This window comes from Osmerus eperlanus, chromosome 4, assembly GCF_963692335.1.
Source record: "Osmerus eperlanus chromosome 4, fOsmEpe2.1, whole genome shotgun sequence".
Taxonomy (NCBI): domain Eukaryota; kingdom Metazoa; phylum Chordata; class Actinopteri; order Osmeriformes; family Osmeridae; genus Osmerus; species Osmerus eperlanus.
The window spans coordinates 11,646,669-11,667,587 of NC_085021.1; the positions used below are offsets into that span (position 1 = coordinate 11,646,669).

At 43.8% G+C, this 20,919-nt stretch overlaps 3 protein-coding genes across 4 annotated transcripts; 1 reads left to right on the plus strand and 2 right to left on the minus strand.

The window, feature by feature from the left end:
* Positions 1 to 161: 161 nt before the first annotated feature.
* Positions 162 to 8,986, plus strand: LOC134018784 (protein SOGA1-like). The gene is made up of 9 exons (XM_062459019.1): positions 162 to 1,091; positions 1,561 to 1,785; positions 2,624 to 2,782; positions 4,131 to 4,196; positions 4,406 to 5,650; positions 5,763 to 5,879; positions 6,749 to 6,798; positions 6,883 to 8,125; positions 8,272 to 8,986. The coding sequence occupies exons 1-9, from the start codon at positions 351 to 353 to the stop codon at positions 8,410 to 8,412; spliced, it is 3,987 nt and encodes a 1,328-aa protein (XP_062315003.1). The 5' UTR covers positions 162 to 350; the 3' UTR covers positions 8,413 to 8,986.
* Positions 8,987 to 9,924: 938 nt separating this feature from the next.
* On the minus strand, positions 9,925 to 17,531 carry LOC134019548 (WD repeat-containing protein on Y chromosome-like). Its single transcript, XM_062460509.1, has 27 exons — positions 17,454 to 17,531; positions 17,273 to 17,315; positions 16,983 to 17,154; positions 16,734 to 16,852; positions 16,516 to 16,619; positions 16,234 to 16,435; positions 16,015 to 16,120; positions 15,824 to 15,908; positions 15,506 to 15,621; positions 15,365 to 15,435; positions 15,151 to 15,281; positions 14,968 to 15,035; positions 14,712 to 14,860; positions 14,472 to 14,591; positions 14,230 to 14,385; positions 13,900 to 14,127; positions 13,734 to 13,804; positions 13,428 to 13,632; positions 13,142 to 13,339; positions 12,748 to 12,918; positions 12,436 to 12,651; positions 12,130 to 12,282; positions 11,797 to 11,965; positions 11,449 to 11,581; positions 11,199 to 11,376; positions 11,010 to 11,108; positions 9,925 to 10,909 (listed from the first exon to the last, which is right to left on the minus strand). The coding sequence occupies exons 1-27, from the start codon at positions 17,468 to 17,470 to the stop codon at positions 10,697 to 10,699; spliced, it is 3,693 nt and encodes a 1,230-aa protein (XP_062316493.1). The 5' UTR covers positions 17,471 to 17,531; the 3' UTR covers positions 9,925 to 10,696.
* Positions 17,532 to 18,404: 873 nt separating this feature from the next.
* On the minus strand, positions 18,405 to 20,902 carry LOC134018785 (microtubule-associated protein RP/EB family member 1-like). 2 transcript variants are annotated; one of them, XM_062459020.1, is made up of 8 exons: positions 20,708 to 20,902; positions 20,251 to 20,374; positions 19,956 to 20,101; positions 19,644 to 19,839; positions 19,518 to 19,559; positions 19,220 to 19,320; positions 18,922 to 19,074; positions 18,405 to 18,804 (listed from the first exon to the last, which is right to left on the minus strand). In XM_062459020.1, exons 2-8 carry the CDS (start codon positions 20,369 to 20,371, stop codon positions 18,757 to 18,759), a joined length of 807 nt encoding a protein of 268 aa, XP_062315004.1. In that variant the 5' UTR covers positions 20,372 to 20,374; positions 20,708 to 20,902; the 3' UTR covers positions 18,405 to 18,756. The 2 variants fall into 2 exon arrangements, with proteins under 2 accessions (XP_062315004.1, XP_062315005.1); XM_062459021.1 differs by lacking the exon at positions 19,518 to 19,559 and having other exon boundaries at positions 20,708 to 20,898.
* Between the last annotated feature and the right edge of the window lie 17 nt (positions 20,903 to 20,919).

Genomic DNA, 20,919 nt, shown 5'->3' on the forward strand with positions numbered 1-20,919 from the left:
CCATCAACAGATCGCTTGCACAATAATTAGTGGAAAGCTCTACAAGAAGCAACAGATGATTGCACTACGGGGCTGGGCGGGGCGAACCGTGCGTAAAAACGGAGTGAGCATTATAAGCCAGAATCCTGGTTTATCGCTGTGCCAATAGACGGTGAGACACCGAAGGAAGGGGATGGAGGAGTGCGCCCCACCTATTAGGCCTACAAGCGCCCCGCAGTGGAATTTTGCTGCTGACCAAAAACGTCAGGATGGTCTACCTACATCAACGTATTCAACATTAACTTTAAAGGGATAGGGCCTACGAGTAGATCAATTACACTTATTACAAAGTGAGAGTAAACGGAAAAGAAATGAACAGAGCCGGAGACAACAGTGCGCCGCCGAAAACGCACCGGTGCCTGAGGCAGCCAAATTCTCAAGAAGAAACTCATGGCGGTGGTCAAAAGAAGAACCGAAACCCACCCACGGTACAACCCAAAGATGCCCAGAGATGTACCAAGATCAAGACAGTTGGAACTACTGGCACTCTGGCAACTCCGTGCGTCAGTGGTAAGGACAGGAAAGCAGAGAAAGGGAAGCGACTTGGGAAAAGTGCGCTGGTTGCCACCGAAGGACAAAGGCATCAAAGCGCGCAAAGGAAACTCTCGGATGCCAGCAATGCTTCTGAGGACTTCAGCAAAGATTCTGGTTGCATGTCTGGAAAGGTCTCGTGCTCCGACAGTAGTTCTGAAATTTCTGACTGCACATCTGAGGGAAATAAACTTTCCACTGACACTCATAGCAGCGACACCGAATTGAGTAGTTCAGATGGAAGAGCTTTAGATACCTCAAGTGGAGATCCCTTTACCCGTGTGCCCGACATGAGGAACGAAGGTATCCCGTCCACGTGTACATGGCAAGAAAACGCTATATACTCTGGAGGAGATGGTTATAACTCTTCTGGATGTTGTGGAGATTCACTCGCTTCGCTCCCATCATTGGATGTGTCTGTGGCAGGATATTCTGACCTAACTGGGGAGCTCTTCGGCGAGACTCCCGAAGATCTTGTCAGAGAGGTGGATGACTTGAGATCAGAAAATGAATATTTAAAAGTAAGAAATCGATCTCTGTGATTAAATACGCTCCAATATATCTCATTACGAATATATTTATAATGTCAAGACAACAATTACACGTGGCATTGCTTGTTCGATCTAATTTAAGAGCCGATTAGGCTTGTTTTCTCATGTCATCCCTAATTACTAACGAAGGGCATCCTGATATAAAAAGTCATGTAAGCTACAGGAGTAGCCTACCTACAGCTCTATAAGGTCAATAGATTGAAACCACTGTTTTTGAAACCTTTCAAAGGCTTCTTCTGTCGCTTTAAATGGTTTTGTAGAGCACCTTTTTGAGTTTAGGCAATAATTATTTGCTAATTGGACATGTTATTCAATTAGGGGAAGGATGGAATAACTCTAAAACTGTACACAAAAATAAGTTAATAATCTACTAATAAAATGTACTGATTAACATTATGATTACAAAGTGGTGATGGTATGTGTTGCCCTCCCTGTTTAGGATGAAATGGAGGAGCTGCACTGTGAGATGCTGGAGATGCGGGACATGTTCATGGAAGAGGAGGTCTACCAACTGCAGGATCTGCGGCTGCAGCTAGACCAGGCCAACAAGATGTGTCGCATCCTGCAGTACCGACTGCGCAAGGCTGAGCGACGCAGTATCAGGGTAGCCCAAACAGGACAGGTGGATGGAGAGCTTGTCAGAACCTTGGAGCATGATATGAAGGTTAGGATTCTGTGTGTGTGTCAGCCTGTCTGGCTGTATAGTTTAGTGCTTGGAGCTTATTAAGAAACTTCACATTGCCAGATCATTGTGGTCTCATAAACATCTGGTCTGCATCTCACTGTTGTCCAGTAGAATGTCAACCACTGGCTTGCTCATATCCTATTCTTATGGCTCCCGTGTACACATTCCAGAACTGTAATTGACAATTCTATGACTCAGCTTTACTGTATGTTTTTAAGCATAGCACGCTACATTCCACTCACGCCTGCAAGTACTTATCAAAATGAATCTTTATTGCATCCTGTTCTGGTGTCACAGTTGTTTGAATTAATTGCAATTACAATGAGCCATAAGTCTTCCTCAGAATAGCCTTTTGTGTAGGTATTGAGTTGATTTGATTTCATGTGGGTTTCCCCTGGTACTTTTTTTCATTATGCAACTGTGCATGGTGCTAGAATGGCCACCAGCAGTATACATGAGATTTGATACCCCTGCCAAAGCCCCTCTGTCTTACTGCAGAAACTCGCAATGTATATTCCTACCAAATGATCTCAGTGGTGACTTAGATAAAAATGTTCATACACTCCCATTCAAAATCATGTGCTGAATACCAGAACAATGATACAGCTTTGAAAAAAGTAAAGAGGCAACAGATCTTGTGATTCACAAGGAGTTAATGTAAATCAAATGACATTTCAAAAAATGAGACAGCAAGGGCAGTAAAAATACATTTGTATTTTGACATTTGTATTTTGTACCCTTGGTCAACAGTTTTATGACAATCCATTGCCAGTGAAAAACTCTGACCCAAAAACACAAACCACTATGTGTTTAACAGGTGGCGAAGAGTGTATCCGTTCGCCTCCACAATGAGTTAGAGTCAGTGATGCAGAAGAATTCCCAGCTGGTGTGGGAGAACGAGGGCCTACGGGAGAGACTGCAAGATCTGGAGGTGTCCAAGCAAGTTCTTCAGGTCGAAATGGAGAAAGCCAGAGAGGTACTATTTAAAATAGGGAGTAGGCAATTGTTGCAATTTATCCCTGATGAGGAACTTTCTCATTTTAACGTTCCCAGTAGGGAAAATTAGGATCAGAGGCTGAATAAACAAATCGTACTTGCTTAATTGCTTGAGGATCTCTAAGATCTCCAGAGATATAAATACAACATCGCTGCAGTACTGTTTGAGCCCTATTCTTCACAGCTGCTCCATCCTGCTGTTACTCTGAAAAGAGATGAGGTGACAGGTGACCCTGGTCTGGAACCCCAGTCTATGTGTCGGGGGCACGGCCCAGCAGCTGAGCTGACTGCTGCTTGGGTGGGGCGAAGCTCTATGTCATGCCCAAGTCTGAACTTGGGGCACAGCTGACATTCTCCAGTGGCAACAGGGACAGAGGGAGAAAGATTGCCTGAAATAGATCAAATGTCGCTCTCTTAACATGTTTAAGCCAGGCTAAATCTAGATCACAGTGTTGTATCGAATCCAAAGGTCTTTGTTTTAGGCTCTGGCACACTGACCTACAACAATTAACTGAATACTATACTATCAACTTTTGGTTAACGTCATTGTTTCAGTCTCACTTTCTATCCATCTATGGGCTCCATCCTGGCCATTGAGATGCCTCAGTCTTTGTATTGGTGGTACCATCCAGTAGCACGTGTTTGCTTTAATCCAGGATTCGGTGCTTTGGATTCAGCCTAGCTCGGTCCACTCATCTGAGACAGCTGCTAGTCCCTCTGATCCTGACTGGGAAATCCACTTACATTACCTAATCTAGGCAGACTAGGACCAGGGAGCCTGGTCTGCAGAAATGTGAAGGAGAATTAACCTAACGACCACCGCCACAGAAACTTGACTGTGTAACCCAGTTTATAGAGCTTGATCCTCAACACCCGACTGTTTAATAATGGGTTAGTTACAAACTTCCTACGTTTGTTGCTGATATATCTCACTTGCAAATATACTTAATTTTCAATGTTATTTTTACTTGCTGAGTGAATGGACATATGCACCACATGATATAACTATTCATGGATGGTATTTTATAGTTTCAGGGCTCTTTCTGTTACAGTGCACATATTGATATGGTTGATTCATGGTGGATATTTGCAATTATTCCCCACAACAACCTTCAGGGTGTTGAGGATTTATAGCAAAGTGCCTGTAGACCCAGACAGTCTGCATGACTCTGGCATACATTCCTCTGGCATACATTCCTCTCGTACACAGCCCGCCACAACCTCTTAAACGATTGTGGAGCACCCCATAGATGTTATCTATGGGGTGCTAAATTATGCTGTGACTGGTACAACACCATTTTTAGAATGATCTTTATTTGAATTCTCAGAGTTCTTTGAAGAGAAGAAGTGTCAGATCGCCAACTAACAAAACTGAGAAGAAGCTCTCTCCCCAGGTAATGGTTGGGCATGACTTTGTGATCAATAATTTACTGTTAATACCTTAAAACCTTATGTAATTCAAGCCTTCCAGTAAGTACTGACTGAGGGAGATTTTTCTGTGGTACTTATTCTGTACACAGTACCAGTCAAAAGTTTGGACACATTTTCCCAATCATGTACATGACAAAATTCCTTTAGAACCATAAAATCTTGTCTTATCTAGGATGACAGTGCTGATTTGAAGTGCCAGCTCCACTTTGCCAAGGAGGAATCTGCTCTCATGTGCAAGAAGCTGACCAAGTTAGCATTTGAATGTGAAAAAATGCACGAGGAGCTGACCAGATACCGCTCAATCTACGGTGACATAGGCACCAACCAATCCTCTGAGGGCTCCTCCAATTCCCCCTACACCAGGGAGGCGGAGGTCAAAGTTCACCTGCGTCTTGTTGAAGAGGAGGCCACGCTGCTAAGCCGTCGCATAGTTGAGCTGGAGGTGGAGAACCGCGGCATGAGGGCAGAGATGAGTGACCTTAGGGAGAGAGGAGGAGGAGAGGAGCAAGAGGAGCCACAGGAAGGTGTTAGGGGACACCTGGCCTTACCAGCTCAAGGGAGTGACAGAGAGAAAAAGGACCACGAGTTGAGGAGAGAGTACACGCGGTTTCAAGATGGGGAGAGGAAACAGGAGAAAGGGAGTGTGGTGCTCGAATGTTCTCAGGTTGATATGGAGTGTCATTTTAGTAACAACAACCAATCACAGGTTGAAAGGATGTTTGACCAAAGCCAGATCACTCGGGAGGGGCCTGTAGGAGGGGAACAGGATAGCCAAGAGAATGATTCTGATAAACAAGGCCGAAAGGCTGTGAGTTGCTTCAGTGGGAAAGACCTTGAGGCCCTCCTTAACCTGCGAGATCATGCTTGCCTTGTGTGCTCAGCTCTCCAGCTCCTGACTACACCAGTCAACAATGGACACTGCTCCCCTCTACTATCTCCTTATCTTCCCAGGCTAGAAACAGATCCTCAAAGTAAAGCCCAGGTCCAGGGTCAAGACTCACCCCAGCAAGAGCCTTTATTTGGGGCTCTGGAGCTTCTACAGTCCATGTTGATGGCCTTTGTAGGCAGAATGGAGAGTCTAATGTCATCAGGATTAGAGCAGAATGAGCTTTCCTACCAGACAGTTGACAGGGGTTGGGATAGTAATGCTGTGACGGTTTTGTCTAGAGCAAGTGCTCTGAATTATAAGGATACTAAAAACATGTTAGCTCTGACAGAAAAGAAGGAGACAGTTGAAGACCTGAGTATAGCAGAAGTGATGGAAAAAGAAGAGGAAGCAATGCAGGAATTGGGACCTCTATCTCATTGGAACCACCTCAACACCTGCAGAGACCCAGTAGTGCGTCTCACCTTGCAGATACTCTGGATCCTCCACCAACGGTGTGTGGGCAAGATAAACTCGCTGGAAAGCAATGAGGTGAGAAGATATTCCACCTTAAGCACAAGCACATTTATTGTTTCACTCTCAGTAGACATTAATTAGTAAATGTTCCAAATGGCAACTGTTTGTATTGCGTCCCTTGATTCAGGTCCGAGGCACAGCCATGCATCTACTGCGGGGCGTTTTGCTTGAGTTAGGATCAGAGCTGCAGGAAGAGAACCTGGCTGACCGGGAGACCATGGGTACACAGAGTGAGATGACTGAGGTAAAGACGGTTATTGGTGCTTGTCCTTTTCTGTGTCTGTGCGTGTGTGTGTGAGCCAAGCTGAGGGGCTTTCACTGGCAAGGGCTTCCCCAGTATGCATGCAGCTAAAAGGCATCATGAGTGGACTTGTGGCACCGTATTTAGGCTAATCTCCTGTGAGGGCTACAGCCAAGCTAAATCAGGCATCTGCATCCACATGTAAACATTCAATATGAGAGTCAAAGAGCATATGGATAGAGCAAGGGAGTAATACAAATATTTTTTGGTATTTGGTAACTGAGAATAAAATAGAGAAGGGTTAGTTGAAGTGAAATCAGTCCCATAATGTGTTGGATCCATTAAATGTCCGATGTAGCTGCAATTCTGAAGCTTTTGGTGTAAATTCAAGTATAAAACATACATCTTATTTCATTTGTCATATCCTGTTGTGCATGTCCGCTGCACATCTATTACAAACTTGTATGTGACAAGATTTTCATCGCTATACTTAGAGAAATAATATATATTTTCAAACTAATATATGTCTGGATTCATAGAAACTGAAATGTACTATAACATTTTGTTGTTGCCAGGAGACAGACTTCTATGCAGCCATAGTAGCCAAAAAAGTAGTGTTTAATGGGTCAATCTGGGACTGGGAGCAGACTTATCCCTCTGGAGATGGATTTTTTTCCTGCTAACTCTGCTTACTTAAGACATCATAATCCACCATTTCCTACAGACACACATCCCCGTCTACTATGTCAGCCCACTACAGATTTGTGACCAATCACAAAATGTGACATAAGGGAGCTGTTTTCAAATAGCCTTTTCGATTCTACTTTTAAAGTAACATGAAATATTAATTAATGTGATGCCTGTTTTTCCAGAGTGCTGTTCACACCATCTTAGACGAGGGAAGAAGTTTGGCATATGAAAGGTTAGTGTCCTTGTCAACACACTTATGTATACATCTAACACACACTTTCCTTGAAAGGTTAGTCTAATCATGTTGTTTTCACAGGACATACCCCAAAGGAAAAAAGTACAGACACAACTTCTATGCATTTGGGTCTAACCAGAAGAACCGGTGTTACCTCAGTCTTGAGTCTGCTCAACTGGACCGAGGTGACCAATTCAAGACCTGGGACCATCCCATCATGCCTCTCAGCTTTCCTGACTTGGACGTAGAACAGATGAGCATAGAGAGAAGCCACACTGCTCCAGAGAGGACCAGCCTTTGCATTTATTACAGCCCCCCCTCTGCACGCAGAGTCCAGCTAGCTCAGCTAAAGAAAAGCCCCATCACTGGTAAAAATACTACTACCACCATCTCCCCCTGCCATAAACCTACAAGCTCTGTCTCACCTCGCTGCTTGAGGCTCTCGGCTAACCTGAGTGATGACATGAAGGAGATGACAGCCAGCTTTCAGGCAGTCAGACAGGGAGTCCGCCACTCCAGTTCTCTGGAAAGGAGGAAGGGGAGGTTGTGTGAGGGGTGGGTGGTAGATGTGGCCAGCGCAAGTACTCAGACTCCAATAAAACAGCCACAGATGGTGAGCGTGGGTTTGCAGACGGATGGTACCCACAGTGTGGGTGGTGTGAGAGTGAGCCCTTCCCGGGTTCGGCCCTCCTCTATGGTCTCTTCCAAGTCCTCCTCTCTGGAAAGGATGCCTGGCAGGACCAAACCTGGCTCCATTTCCCCAAAGTTCTACTGTAGACACTCTGGTTCTTCCCCATCATCCCCCTCTTTCTTCTCGTCCACCAGCTCGGCCTCACACTCGTCCTCCTCCATATCCACTCCCTCTAAAGAGCAAGGGCCTCTGAGCCCATCCCAACGTGGTTCTGTCAGGTCAACTTGGGGCCGTCCAACCAATACCAGAAGTGGTCAAGGACTTAACAGCACCACCCTTATTAGTGATGCCAGCAATGCAGGAAATCATTGCAAACCCCCCAGCAAACCTGTAGGAGCAAACCGCTATGGATTAGTAACCGAGTTCCTGCGCAGAGTGAGTGGTAGAGCAGATAAGCCAGCATCAGGCATGGGCCAGAAGGCAAAGAGCCTGAAAAACCTGGAGCGCTTGCCTTCCACCAGACCCCCAGCTGGACCACTGCACAGGAATGATAGTATTACTAGAATCGTAAACCAGAGGTTCATGAAGCAAAGAGAAGAGGCAGGAAGAATCCAAAAGGAGGAGAAAGGGCAGAATACAAACCAGGCTGTCAAAGGGCTCATCCACAGAGACCAGAACACCATCACACAAGAGGTGAGTGTGGACCCCAGCCACAGTATGTACGTATATTATGTAATATCACATGACCTCACAGTTTCACTTCCAATTATGCTATTTCTTGTTGCTCTACTGAGTTGGATCCATTTGATCTTCTTTAATCTCCATCTGCCACTTCTCAGGATGGGAACTATGAGTGCAACTCCACCTTCTGCTTTGCCCGACCACCTCGCACCACCCAACGCACTTCACATCAGGTCAAACTACCCCATCATGGATACTCTGCAGCAGTCACTGGGTCAGGAGATCCCATCTGTGAGTAAGGGGGAAAAAGGCAAGGCACAACACTGGACAGCTGATGGGATTCCATGAGACATGAGAATCAAGAGGCCTGGAATTTGGAATTCTGAATTCTGTATCAAAATGAAGAGGTTGAATTACAGCTCTGTAAACCATCGCTCTTATTGACTGTAGGGGAATTCTCTACACAGTATGTCTTTTTAATGGTGCAAAGTATTGTGCTAGAAAGTTTGATTATCACTATTATGATTTTTATTTTCATATTGGTATAATCCAATTTACTGGATAGGCACTTTTCTTTACCAATATGCTTACATTTTATCTCTGTTATCAGTTAGAAAAAGACAAATGTTACTGTGACAAGTTCATTTACTGTAACGGTGTTATGCAATAACATTTTAAAATAGATTAATGTAATATTAATATATTTCACAGCCTATTCTAAGATAACTGTGGAACATTGTCTGTTGTCTGTAGGGCCTATGCAATGTATTCATCACATATAATGTACTATTGTAGTCTGTGTAAGCTTTTCTTATGTGTCATGATATACTGAGTTTAAATAAACACACGTCCCGGCTTCTATCTACCTGCTTGGTCAGCATTACCTAGAGATTATCAGGTCTTTGGTCTGAGCAGGTCTTGAGAACAAAGTTCCTTACTTTCACCTTGGATTGGAACCTAGCCAGCAAGACAGTACATAGTGCAAGTGTTGTGGAGGTTATAGGACATGGGCAGCTGGCCATTATGTCACATGCTCAAAAAAGCAGGTGAAACCGCTAAGTAGTTAATGAGATTTCCTGCTTCTTGGCAGCCTGAGTATCTTTTTCCCAACTTCCACTTTCACCCTTTTATATGTCAAGAGCAATACAGTAGGCGACGATATACAAACACTTAGTAACGTAAAACAATGTAGATTAAAAAAAACACAGAATTGCACTGAAAAGACAATTAACGGCAGGGCAAAACAAAAATGGTCAGGAGGACTTGGCGGGGAAAAACAGCTGTTTTCCATGTTTTAACTCCCCTTCAGCTGATCTTGGAAGACTGAAGATCAACATTTGATCTTTCTACCAATGGTCTTTCTCACAATCTGAAAGTACTGAGATGCATTAGATATAGTTACATAAATGTACTAATCTCTCAGCTGCCATGTACAAAATGTGACCTCAAACAACCACTAGGGGAGCTCTTCGGAAACGTAATATCTATTCACTCAAGTGTTTCCTTGAATAGTTGTTGACTGTAAAAAAACAATAGACAGATTATTTGTTAGAGCATTTGATTGGTAAGAAATCCTTCTCTATAGTATATATAGCTGTTAATGACAGATGTTTCTGGTCCCTCTAAACTCGAGGGAGTATGTTTACTCTAGATTCGAATCATATGACTTCGAAAGAGATGATACATTCCAGAGTGGGAGGAAGTCACTTAAAACGTCCAGTGTTTCTGTCAAGGCATTGGAAGTTAAACTATTCTTCTACAACAGGTAGATGTACAGTCTTTGAATTTATATGAAATAACACACGTTTTTTTACATGATCAAATTTGATTATCGACGATGTGGTCTTTATTTTAATTCTCCTTCAGGTTCGTTGAACCTATCGATTCGGAGGGGTACAAAGAGTGGAGACGACGTTTCTCTGTGACAGAAAAACTGTCATCCTTCACAGGGGACACTGTGCAACAACAGGTGCAGAAATCGAACCATGAATCAATTACAGACTCAAATTGTAGCAACACTGGAACTGGAAGTTCCACTGATAGGACTACGAATGCAGAACCCCTCTCATTCGCAGAAGTGATGCGACTAATCGAAGCAGGCGAGGAAATCCCTGGCCTGTCAAAGGTTGACATAAAACCAAGCAATGAATCTCCCACTCCCTCTCAGATGGTGAGAAGACTGAAACCTTGGGAAAAACCACCAACTACTAAGTGACTTAATTAAATGAATTAACACATTCGTTTTGTTTTCTTGTGAAGGGAAACAAATAGTAGATATTTGACCTGATTCATATTGCACTGTTAATTATACTACCATGGGCTCAATAAATGTCTGCAACAGAAACTGAAATTCCTGAGATTACACTTCTTTCTCACAGAGGACAAAGTTAGAAAAACTATAAAAAGGGGAAAACTGGGATTTTTCTAAATTATTATCTCTGAGAATGCTGTTTTTTGTCACCTTGATCAGCATAAGCAGGGATGTTCTAAAATATAAATAAACCATACTCAGTTTGTTGCAGAACATGTGATGTATTTGTGTTGTATAGACTGTATGTCTACATTCTCCTGGGCAGGATTCTCTCAAGCAGGCTTGCTGGTTTGGGAGCGTTTGAGGCCTGGCCTGGGCAGGACAGCCATGTAGCGTGTGTGGGGCCTGCGCTTGGCAGGCTTCTTTTGCTTGGTTGTCTCTGGTCCCTCCTGGGCCCTGAGATGGCTGTCCCTCAGAAGCTCTGGGACGGGGGGCTGGATGATAGGCAGCAGACTGGAGTAGGGCATGCAGTTGTATACCCTAAGCTGCAGACACAGACCTCATTCATTTAACTGCTCTACAGAAGTATGACGTCTACATGTAAAACATCCAAAAAGTGAAATAGGCCACAGGGGGCTGACTCACCTGCTCATGGCTGTTGTGGGGTGTCTGAAGATCCGGGGGGCAGGATGGCAGATGATGTCTAACCTTCTGTTTGTATGCCTGTCCTAAGATACTGCTAGTCTAATGACAGGGTAACAAAACCATACAGAACATACAATACAACAGTATTTTGACATTACAGTAAGATACAGATAGATGTGTTCAGCTCACCTGTTTGCCCTTCTCCTGCCACATTGTCCATGTGTTCTCTACCTGTTCATCTGTGTACTTAACAATACGTGGATCTGCAGCGACCAGTTCTGTCAGAGTGGTGGCCTCGCCAAACTTGGTTATGTCTGACTGGTGCCTTTTCTGAGCTCTCAGGTTCTCCACAATGCGTTTGGCACAACTAGGAAAAGAACAAAGCTGTATTGTGTCTGTCTTGGCCCTGAAGCGGGTCTGTTTACGGTGTCTTCCTTACTTCCAGTGAGGGTATCTCCCCTCATTAAGGACTTTCAGTGTCTGGCAGGATCCAGCCTTCTTCAGGTCCGCAGGCAGCTCCCTGGGAATGGCACTTGGATCACCAACACACCACATTCCCTGACCAAATGTACCTAAGACATGGGAAAAGTGAGAAAAGTGAACAGTTTATCCCCCCGCTGTAGTGGGTAGAGGAATATCTTTGTACATTCACATCCCCCATTGACTGAGCATTCATGTAGTATTGTTTGACATTTTATCTAAGACTCGGCTGTAGCTTGTGTTAAGGCAGTGCATGTCATACACCATACATACAGTATAGTTTGTGTTCAATGGTGGTGGAGCTAACCAATATATTTTCCAGCAATTGTCCATAGACGGACGTTGCAGTCAAGGCTGGCAGTGACAATGAGGCGAAAGCGTTCCACATACTCCAGGTGCACAATGCTCTTCAGATGGCCGCGCCAGGAACTCAGGAGGGCAGGGCACATCAAGGACACAGTCCAGCCCTTGTGAATCTGGCCAGGGAGGGAGGTAACAATGTCTATTACTTCATGAATCATCATATTATTCATAATAATGACATGTTATAGATACCTAATGACTAAAATGTGTTTTCACATCAGTCTCAATATTACTTTAGAGGCACCTATCTACTGCATGTGTGACTGTGTTGAGTCACCTCTTTCTCCTGCCCCAGCACCACTCTTGGTGGGTCCTGTACTCTACAGTAGTGGGGTATGAGGTCCGGCAGACGCAAAGTGCTCTCCTTTGCTGGTTTCTCCTCGCTTTTCTCGCTCCACATACGGTAACAGTACTTTTCAATGTCCCACACCTGCCAAGGAACAATTCAAAAGATCCAGATTTCTTTTCACCTAGGTTCCTTTTACTGCTTCCTGAGCCTGTTGCTTTCTCTGTAGGGTCAAATGGTAGTGCAAAACCAATGATAGACATAACAGCTGTGTGGGTGTATCCAGTCTCTCCCTACCATGATGTACCCGTTGCTGTGCCCAGAGAGCAGGATCTGATTCTGGCTATCAGTGGACATGGCAGTGACGATCGAGCCCTCTTTGTGTCTTGCACGGAATTTTGCCAGTAGCCCCCCACTAAGGTATACAGACCAGGCGTAGATATAGCCGTCTGCTGAGCTAGTGAGCAGAACTGCAGTGTCAGGGCTGCGCTCTCGGGTGGACAGGAACAGTGCCTGCACATCACAGATGGAGACAGACAGGAAAGAATCGTTACTCGAAAATGCTGAGTTATTTGTCTACCAGCACTTCACAGTTGGTTGTTTGTTCACCTTCTCCACTGCAAAACAAGGCTTGTTCAGCTCCTCCATGTTGTTGATTTTGGGTTTCTTGGTCTTGCATTTGTGTGCCAGTGCACCCCTTCTCGTCATCCGTGCTTCTCTAACCAAGGGGGCTTGGGGCAGGCAGGCTGAGACTGGAATTTGAATGCTACCTCTGCGTCCCTGTAAGGCGCACAGATGTAAGCATAGTATTTGTAGAGACACACAAACACACCTAAACATTGAGTAACTGTGTGGCTAAGCTGGCATTCCATGGTATGTCATTTTCATGGGAAGGTTCTGGTGTTGCTGTACTGTCTAATTTGCTGTGGGATGTAAAAGTTTTCATTAGTACACATATAAAAGGATCCCTTCAGTAAGCAACCACACACATAGTGTGTTGTACCTCTAAGATGCTGGTGGGGGTGGTTTCAGTGGTGAGTTGTCGAACCTGAGGGTCGACAGACTGACTCATGGCTTTCAGGAAGACAGATATGGAGCGTAACCACACATCGTCTTCATCCTCATCCTCAGATTCCTTCTCAGACTCATCCACGCAAGCATTTGGCCTCAGAACTGACCCTTGTCTCGCTTTGTCCCTCACCTACACAATGGGGGGAATGTTGTCAGGTTTCCAAAAGAAATGTTGTCTGGTCCCAGTACAAATGTAAACACTGGCACACTAGCCTCACCCGTATGGGTATTAATGGCAACGGGCTTTCGCTTGCGTTGAAGCGGCAAAAGGCTTGACCCGAATCGATGTTCCAGACGATGATGTCACCACTGTAGGAGGCGGTCACCAGCATCTTGCTGCTGTGGGCATGCATGGAGTAGATGTCCTCAGAGTGGTACTGATTCCACACACGGTACTCTATCTCATCCTCCTCTTTGGCATCACTGACACATGAACACACAGGTAGGAGGAAATAGAAGAAGGACTGTATCCACAGAAAAGTGGGTCATTTACTTTCTACAGAATGTTTGTAGGAATCACTCACAGATACCACATGACTTTTTTCCCCCAGCCTGACACATAGATCCTCTCATTGATGTATATAATCCCTGTGACCTGTCCACAAGAACATACAGTACAGAACGTCCATAACGTCCGGAGTAAACAAGGTTACATGGTTACAAGTCATTCTGGTCACTTTCTAAACTAACCTCCTGATCATCCACCAGGGAAATTTCAGAGAGTAGAGCTCCATTGTTGAAGTTCCAGAGGCGTATGGTACCATTGTTTGAGCCTGTGATAAGGCGGCGTTTGAATTCATCAAAAGCCATCGCAGTGATCTCTGCTGGCCGCTCAGGGATTGTCTGGAACTGCATTACCTTCTCTCCTGTCTGGATGTCCCACACACTCACCACCCCTGCATGGCAGCCACTCACCACCTGGACAAGGGTGGGTGTAAATGTGTGTGTGTATAGATTTGGGGAGGGGGGCATATCTGCACATTAGCTACCTTTTAGTAACTCAGTCACTAACCCACCAACCTGTTTGAAATTGGGGTTGTAGAGTGCAGCACAGAGTGGCTGTTCATGTGATGTTACTGTTTTGGGTTGGGAACTGTCCACCTCATCTATGGTCCCTTGCAAAACCCCAACCTGCACCACACATACACAACAAGACGCAACAATACACATAGAGACCTCAACCAATACCACGAGTTTATGTGTTTTTGTGTGTGTCTATATGTTAGTTTCAACCATTAACACACAAGGCATGAAGCCAACACCATGGTGTTACTGGTGTGGTTGTAGTAGATTCTGGAGATGGAAGAGCGGCCCAAATTGACATTTCTGGAATGGATGTTCTGGACGCAGGTACAGTCCAGCAGGTCCCAGACACGCACATTCTGAAGTGGAGAGAGAAATCTAAAATAATATCAAGCCATGATGAACTGCTGGAAGAGAAGAAAGCCAAGTGTCTGAGAACCTGACCGTGAAGGTAAGGACAGGTTACATTAGTTTCTGACCTTGTCCTTGGACACACTAATGATCTGGTTGTCTTTGCCGTTGACAGCAATGTGAGTGATGCCAGCAGCATGACCCTTCATGTGGGATGTGGCCTTATTGGTGAGGTAGGGGTTCCAGACTCTCACCACCCTATCAAAACCTCCCGTCACTGCAGGCCAGAGACACACCACATCCCTAAACAGCTGTGACAGATCTGTTATCTAGTCTATACTGTTATAACTTCAGAATTATTGAGTGTGACATTTTTATTCACACCCAGTATGTTGAGGTCAGGTGAGTAGTCGAAGCATTGTATGCCCTTCTTCTGGTGAAAGTGTGCAGTTCTAGAAATAAGAACAAATCCGCTATTAAAACATGAATCTATTTCCCACAAACAAGTAGGAAGTATCTGTAAGTCTACATTTATTTGAATTTGAAAGAACGTAAAGGGGCACATACTGGACTTTACACTTGAAAGAGTGAGGCAGAGTTGTCAGTATCATGGCAGCTTGGTTTGCTGCACAGCAGGTGGCAATACAGTTCAACTCCGGGATGTAGCGCATCTGGTAGACCCAATCGTTATGAATGGGCTGGACCAAGAAATGAATGGGGCATGATTTAACCACAGATGCAGAAGAGGGATATTAAATAGTGAGAAAAGTTGTTTACTTACAACTCTACAGCAGAGAAATAAACTAGAGGTGTTTTTGAGCAGTGCTGTGACTGGAATCCGGTAATTGCATCCTGAGAAGGAGAGGTTGCATGAACATGAATATCTTTACTCATCTGTTTGTTTCCCATTTAGTGTCAGTACCTGTCTTGAAGGCGGTGCTGTCGAAGAGGCCATTCTGCACCACATCGGAGGAGATAAAAATAAATATGGCGCCACTGGTAACGCCTATGCAGAAAATAGCTTTCCTGCCATCTGTCCTAAACGGAGGTCATGAAATCAAGAATGAGCTGCCCTAACAAATGACCATTATGTCCATTAGGCACAAATGATACATTTGTCATTATCTCATTATTGCACTGGCAGCATTCAGAAGTTAATGAGGCATATGGGTCAAGGTCACTGCCTGGATTAATAATCCATTTAACAATGTGGAATTGACACAGGAGTGCTTCTGCCTACCAGTAGTCCATTACGATCACGTTGGCCTCTAGCTCCGACAGGGAGAAGACTATGTCACACTTATTGGCACTGATGTCATAGAATTCTGGTGACAGCCCAAACATGAACACACACACATTACACATACATGTACTATGTTGATACAACCAGTAGACAACTAAACCATATAATTCTCCAGACATTCAACACACCTACATCTCGACCAGTGGAGGAGATGGAGAGCATGTTAATGTTGCTCAGACAGACCATATCTGAAACCCAAACAGGCTGTCCAATCGTGTGCGGCATCTGCCCAATCTGCAGCAGAAGTCATTCAGATGCAATTAATTCATTGTAAGTTTACAGATACACAAATGCACACTTAACATCTAACCAGTGAGCCGTAGTTAGAGAGAGGGGTTGATATTTACATGGATGGTGCGCTGTATCTTGAACCTCTCGCTCCAAAAGATCAGGATTCCATCGTGGCTAACTGATATGTAGCGTCCTCCATGAGTGCGACCCGACATGCCCCCTGAGAACCTTTCTTGCTCCCCAGAGTCACCCTTCTTCTCCCCCACAGGGGGTAGGAAGGAGTGGAACTGCAAGCTGACTATAATCTCACAATGTCCACTGCACAAAACAAAAAACACAAAATGACACAAGGCTCACATAAAACAGAATTGGTCTATTATGTTATGCCTGTAACTTACGTTTGTAAAATCTTAAGTGGTTTGGGGAAATAGAGTGGCCTAGTTTTCTTCTGCAGTGAGTGTTTCACTCTGTACTCTAGAAGCATGTAGTTCAGATATTCATCCTGTATGTGTACACAAAGTTTGTATGAGACGATTTGATAGAAAGACCAATGTTAAGTCACACAAAACAGCTTAGATAACTGACTTTGGGATGACAATTCTTGTTTTCCTCTTACCCAGTCCACACTGCCATCACAGTTGGCGTCAACCTTCATAAAAATAATATCCAAATTCTCATCATCAACATCGCCCATGACCTTCTTCATTGCATCACGGAATTGCGCAATGCTCAACCCTGAGAGAAAAAACAACCAATGGACAGGAGAAGCTTTTGTAATGAGGAATCAACGATCTTAGGAGCAGGAGTTCATGGGGGAAATGCCTCTAAGACAGCGCTAAAAACTAAATCTGTGTGGGTCTCTCACCCCCTCCACCATCCACGTCTGCCTCTCTGAACATGCGCTCGATGCGACGGAGGTGCTCATCGTTGATCTGATCCTCCACTTTGCCTTGTGCTGGCATTTTTACTTTTTCCCCATGGTCACTTTCCTTTCCTGAGCGCTCTGGTTCCATTCCCTGCTGAGGGGCTACAGAAGCCTAGTGAGACAGAATACAACCATAAACATGGACCACTCTCTCTTGACCAAGTCTGTTTTGATTTTTTATTACACATCTGCTTATAACTGCTCCTAAATTTACAAATTACAAGATTTACCTGGAGAGTGTTGAGTTTTTGCTTATCCCCATCTGAGGTGGAACTAAATATGTAGATATGTATTAGAGGGAATTAGAATACATTTGAAATCTATTGATATCCACCATAATTACTTGCTAAATGACTCGCAGTCCTTATGAATCCACTCAGTAACATTTGTCATCTTGTTAAACTACTCCACCTGGTGGTGCTGGCCATCCTCCCACGTCCCTGTGATAGTCCACAAAGGTATTCTAGTAATGGCTTGGCTTAGTAAACTGGAATACACAACTGTTACAGTCCAAATCACAAGGGGAAAAGAATGTTCAATAAAGTATGTCATAGTGCAACAAAAATTCTATTGGTATATTAATGGTTACCATAGCAAAAACTACTTTTTTTAAAATCACATTTATTAATCTTCATTGCAGTACAATGTCTTTGCGTTAAATATTACTCAGTACCCCCATAAGGGGTAGGACAACACAATGTGGAGGAAAAACATGTTCTTCAAATTTAAAATGTTCTTGTCAAGAAACAAACCAGTTTAATATGTCTGGGGAAGTTTGAACCCTAATGCTGAGAAATCACATTCCTTCAAATTCTGAGTCTAACCTGGCAAGTGTGGTCTGTACATAAACCTCTCTATCAACAGAGAACAACAAAGGAGACAAATGTTGACTTTAGGAATAAGAGTAAGCACACTACTATTCCCATCAACAAAGTAACAGTGGAGGTGGTCAGGAACTTCCAGTTCCTAGGGTCCACCGCACCTAACCTGGATTTTTAACACAATAGTGAAAAGCCACCAATGTTTATTCTTCCTTCAGAAAATTAAAGTTGTGTACTTCTATCCCCACAACCTTCGCCCACTGTTTCTTCTGCTACTCCCCTGGTTTGTCATTGTAGGGAAGCAAAATGCCATTATGACATGTAGACATGTCAGTTTATATGACTGAACTAACAAACCAACAAGAGGGAAGTATTTCTTCATCAATGTTCACTTGGCCACACATCCTGTTCTGCGCTTTATATGAGGAAGTAGCAGTCACGTTGTATAGAGATGTTTATGAGGCCTAATTGTCAAAATACTGACCAAGTCTGTCTGCTACCATCTTATAATAATAACCCAGTAAAACACCAGAAGCTCATAAATTGTGTAATTATTTTAAGACATGAGAACATGGTGAACACGGCAGATACAGTATAACAAAGAAGAACAATCAGAGTTAAAAACACTTTAAGGCAGTGTACATATAAATGATTTTTAATAAAACATTTTCAATATCATAACAAAAGAATCAGGACCAAGGAGGCAGACAGTATCTTGAGCTTGAGTAGTAATCTTGAGGGAACTTGAAGAAGTGGAAGTGTGTGCATGTGTGTGTGCTCAGGTGTTACATTACACTCAAAGTGTGTTTAACTAACCTGTGTGTGACTGTAAAATGAGTGTGCATAGTAGAGGTGACAGATTCGAGTCAGGTCCAGTTGTACAATCACTATCACTAGAACTCTTCTGCTTCTTGTCCTTCATCTGGAATAACAAACCCCTCCTGCAAATGGGGAAATGGTACATAAGATTTAAGTGCATTGGGGAGTGAGGGAGTCAGTGAGAACAGAAGAGAAGGAAACACTGTACTGTACAAACACAAAGAAAGGTCAGCACTCACATCAGTGGCATAAAGAATATCCATGATCCTTTGCAGCGTTGGGTCTCCTTCTCCCTCCTTCTCTTGGCAGATGAGCTCGATGTTCCTCAGCTTTCCAAAATAGAAGTCTCTCTCCTTCTCCATGTCCTGAATTGTGCTCTTTAAACTGTTGACCTATAAGCAAAAGGACAACAGGTTACATGTATAAATGTCTTCAACACAGGGACCATGGGATAAACAAATTGCAATAACGTTAAATCCAGTCCAAGGTTTCAAGAGGGGAGAGAAAATGCCAGTGCACATGCAGTGGCTGCGTCACCTCCTGGGCTAGCTCCACCTTCTCCTCGTCTCCCGCCACCGTTCCGGGCCTCCGTGGGGCCTTGGCTGCTGCTGCTGCAGTCTGGGAAGACTTGAGGGGAGCTGGAAACAACACATCACAGCGTCAAAAAGGAAGAAATAATGACAATGCACGGTTAGCTTTACCCTTGTATCCTCACTTCACATAAACTGTAACAACCCAGTGATTTCAGTGTCTAGTAGTCCTTCAAAAGAAGCCTTCCTCAGTGACAAGCTTAGTGACCACTGAAGAACCCTGCGTCACCATTAAACCACCTTACCGACACGAGCAGCTGGTTTGACAGCAGGTTCGATGAGCTTTACTAGGATAGAAATGCACACACATTCTCTTACTCTTGGTAATTAGAATAACTATATTTCCAATGGATAATGAGTGTCTTCCTCACCAGAGCTGACCTTCCTGGGTTTACTTGCTGCGACTGCTCCAGGGTTGGGCATAGGGGTAGTTTCCTGGCCCTGGCGAGCTGCTAAAGGGTCGTACTCCTTCCCATCATAGTTAGCATCAAAGAACTTCTTGAACCACTGCACAAACTCAAAGTTGTCCTGGAATTTGCCTTTAATCAACTTGTCCACAGCGATGATCTATATTGAAAACCAATGTTAAGCGGTGACTAAACAATTAGGTCTTCCATGGTAAAAAACTACCATCAAACTAAATAAAAACACAGGCAGATAAAACACCACCATGTAACACTTACTTTGTCAACCCCAATCTTCTTGAAACTTGTCTGTAAGAGTTTGAAGTTCTGGATGTATTCATGTTCAAGTTTGGCCTGGAATTTTACTTTCTTCAAAGGCAGGCATCCAGGAAACAGCATATCCATGAACTGGCAATAGGATGCACCTGTATGAACACAAAAGTGACGTCCATGATATTGGTAGCTAACAATTTGCTATACAGCTAATCTAGTTAGGCTAAAAACTCTGTAAGATTTACCTTTGTAAGTCCGTTAAAATTACTGTTACACAAAATGTCAGATAAAAGGTGCTTACCTGAACACAACTGCTCAATTTTTGCGTGGTTAATTTGTAGGGACTCGTTGATCCATGCAAGCATATCGTGACGACTAAGGTTATCGCTCGTCACAGATGTGGAGTACACATTCACAGCCATACTCTGAGTGAAAGGGAAAATTGCCGTTATATTAGCTAGCAATAGCTATCTTAAAAGTTTGATTTTTAAGTTATTCGACAAGTTAGCATGTGGACTTAACAACTAACACAAACAGATGTATCTGCTGACTAAATGTGCTAAATAAAGATTAGATCTAGTTAGCCAACTTAAGTTAAAGAGCAGCTTGCTAGCTAACAACATGTCTCCCATAAGATAGCTCTCTATCTACCAATTCCACACCCACACTGCTTAGAATTGGCTATGGTAGCAACCTAAGCTAGCTAGCTAACTACTTTCACGGAAACTTCCAGCGTAGTTCTTTAATCTTGAACTTACATCGTTTTATTAAATGCAGACCAACTGATTGCGCTCGTTGAATCAATAACCTATTGGTCTATGTAATTTGGCTTCCGACACAATGCCAAACTAGTTGGTTTATGTATAAAGTATAGTCTTCCAACTTTGTAATTTCGCCGTTCACCGGCGACTGTCAAAGTTTCATTCAATGCACAACCACCCATGTGATCTGTGCTGCTTGTTAGAACAAG

Coding starts and splice junctions, on each gene's coding strand:
- LOC134019548 (XM_062460509.1), bottom strand. Junction 15,622..15,823: donor GTGATCGTAATGGACTACTG/GTAGGCAGAAGC, acceptor ACCTCCGTTTAG/GACAGATGGCAGGAAAGCTA. Junction 13,340..13,427: donor TGCCATTAATACCCATACGG/GTGAGGCTAGTG, acceptor CCCATTGTGTAG/GTGAGGGACAAAGCGAGACA.
- LOC134018784 (XM_062459019.1), top strand. CDS start 351: ATGAACAGAGCCGGAGACAACAGTGCGCCGCCGAAAACGCACCGGTGC. Junction 1,092..1,560: donor CAGAAAATGAATATTTAAAA/GTAAGAAATCGA, acceptor CTCCCTGTTTAG/GATGAAATGGAGGAGCTGCA. Junction 5,880..6,748: donor CACAGAGTGAGATGACTGAG/GTAAAGACGGTT, acceptor CTGTTTTTCCAG/AGTGCTGTTCACACCATCTT.
- LOC134018785 (XM_062459020.1), bottom strand. CDS start 20,371: ATGGCTGTGAATGTGTACTCCACATCTGTGACGAGCGATAACCTTAGT. Junction 19,560..19,643: donor ACCCAGGAAGGTCAGCTCTG/GTGAGGAAGACA, acceptor TTTCTATCCTAG/TAAAGCTCATCGAACCTGCT. Junction 19,321..19,517: donor CAAACCAGCTGCTCGTGTCG/GTAAGGTGGTTT, acceptor TGTTGTTTCCAG/CTCCCCTCAAGTCTTCCCAG.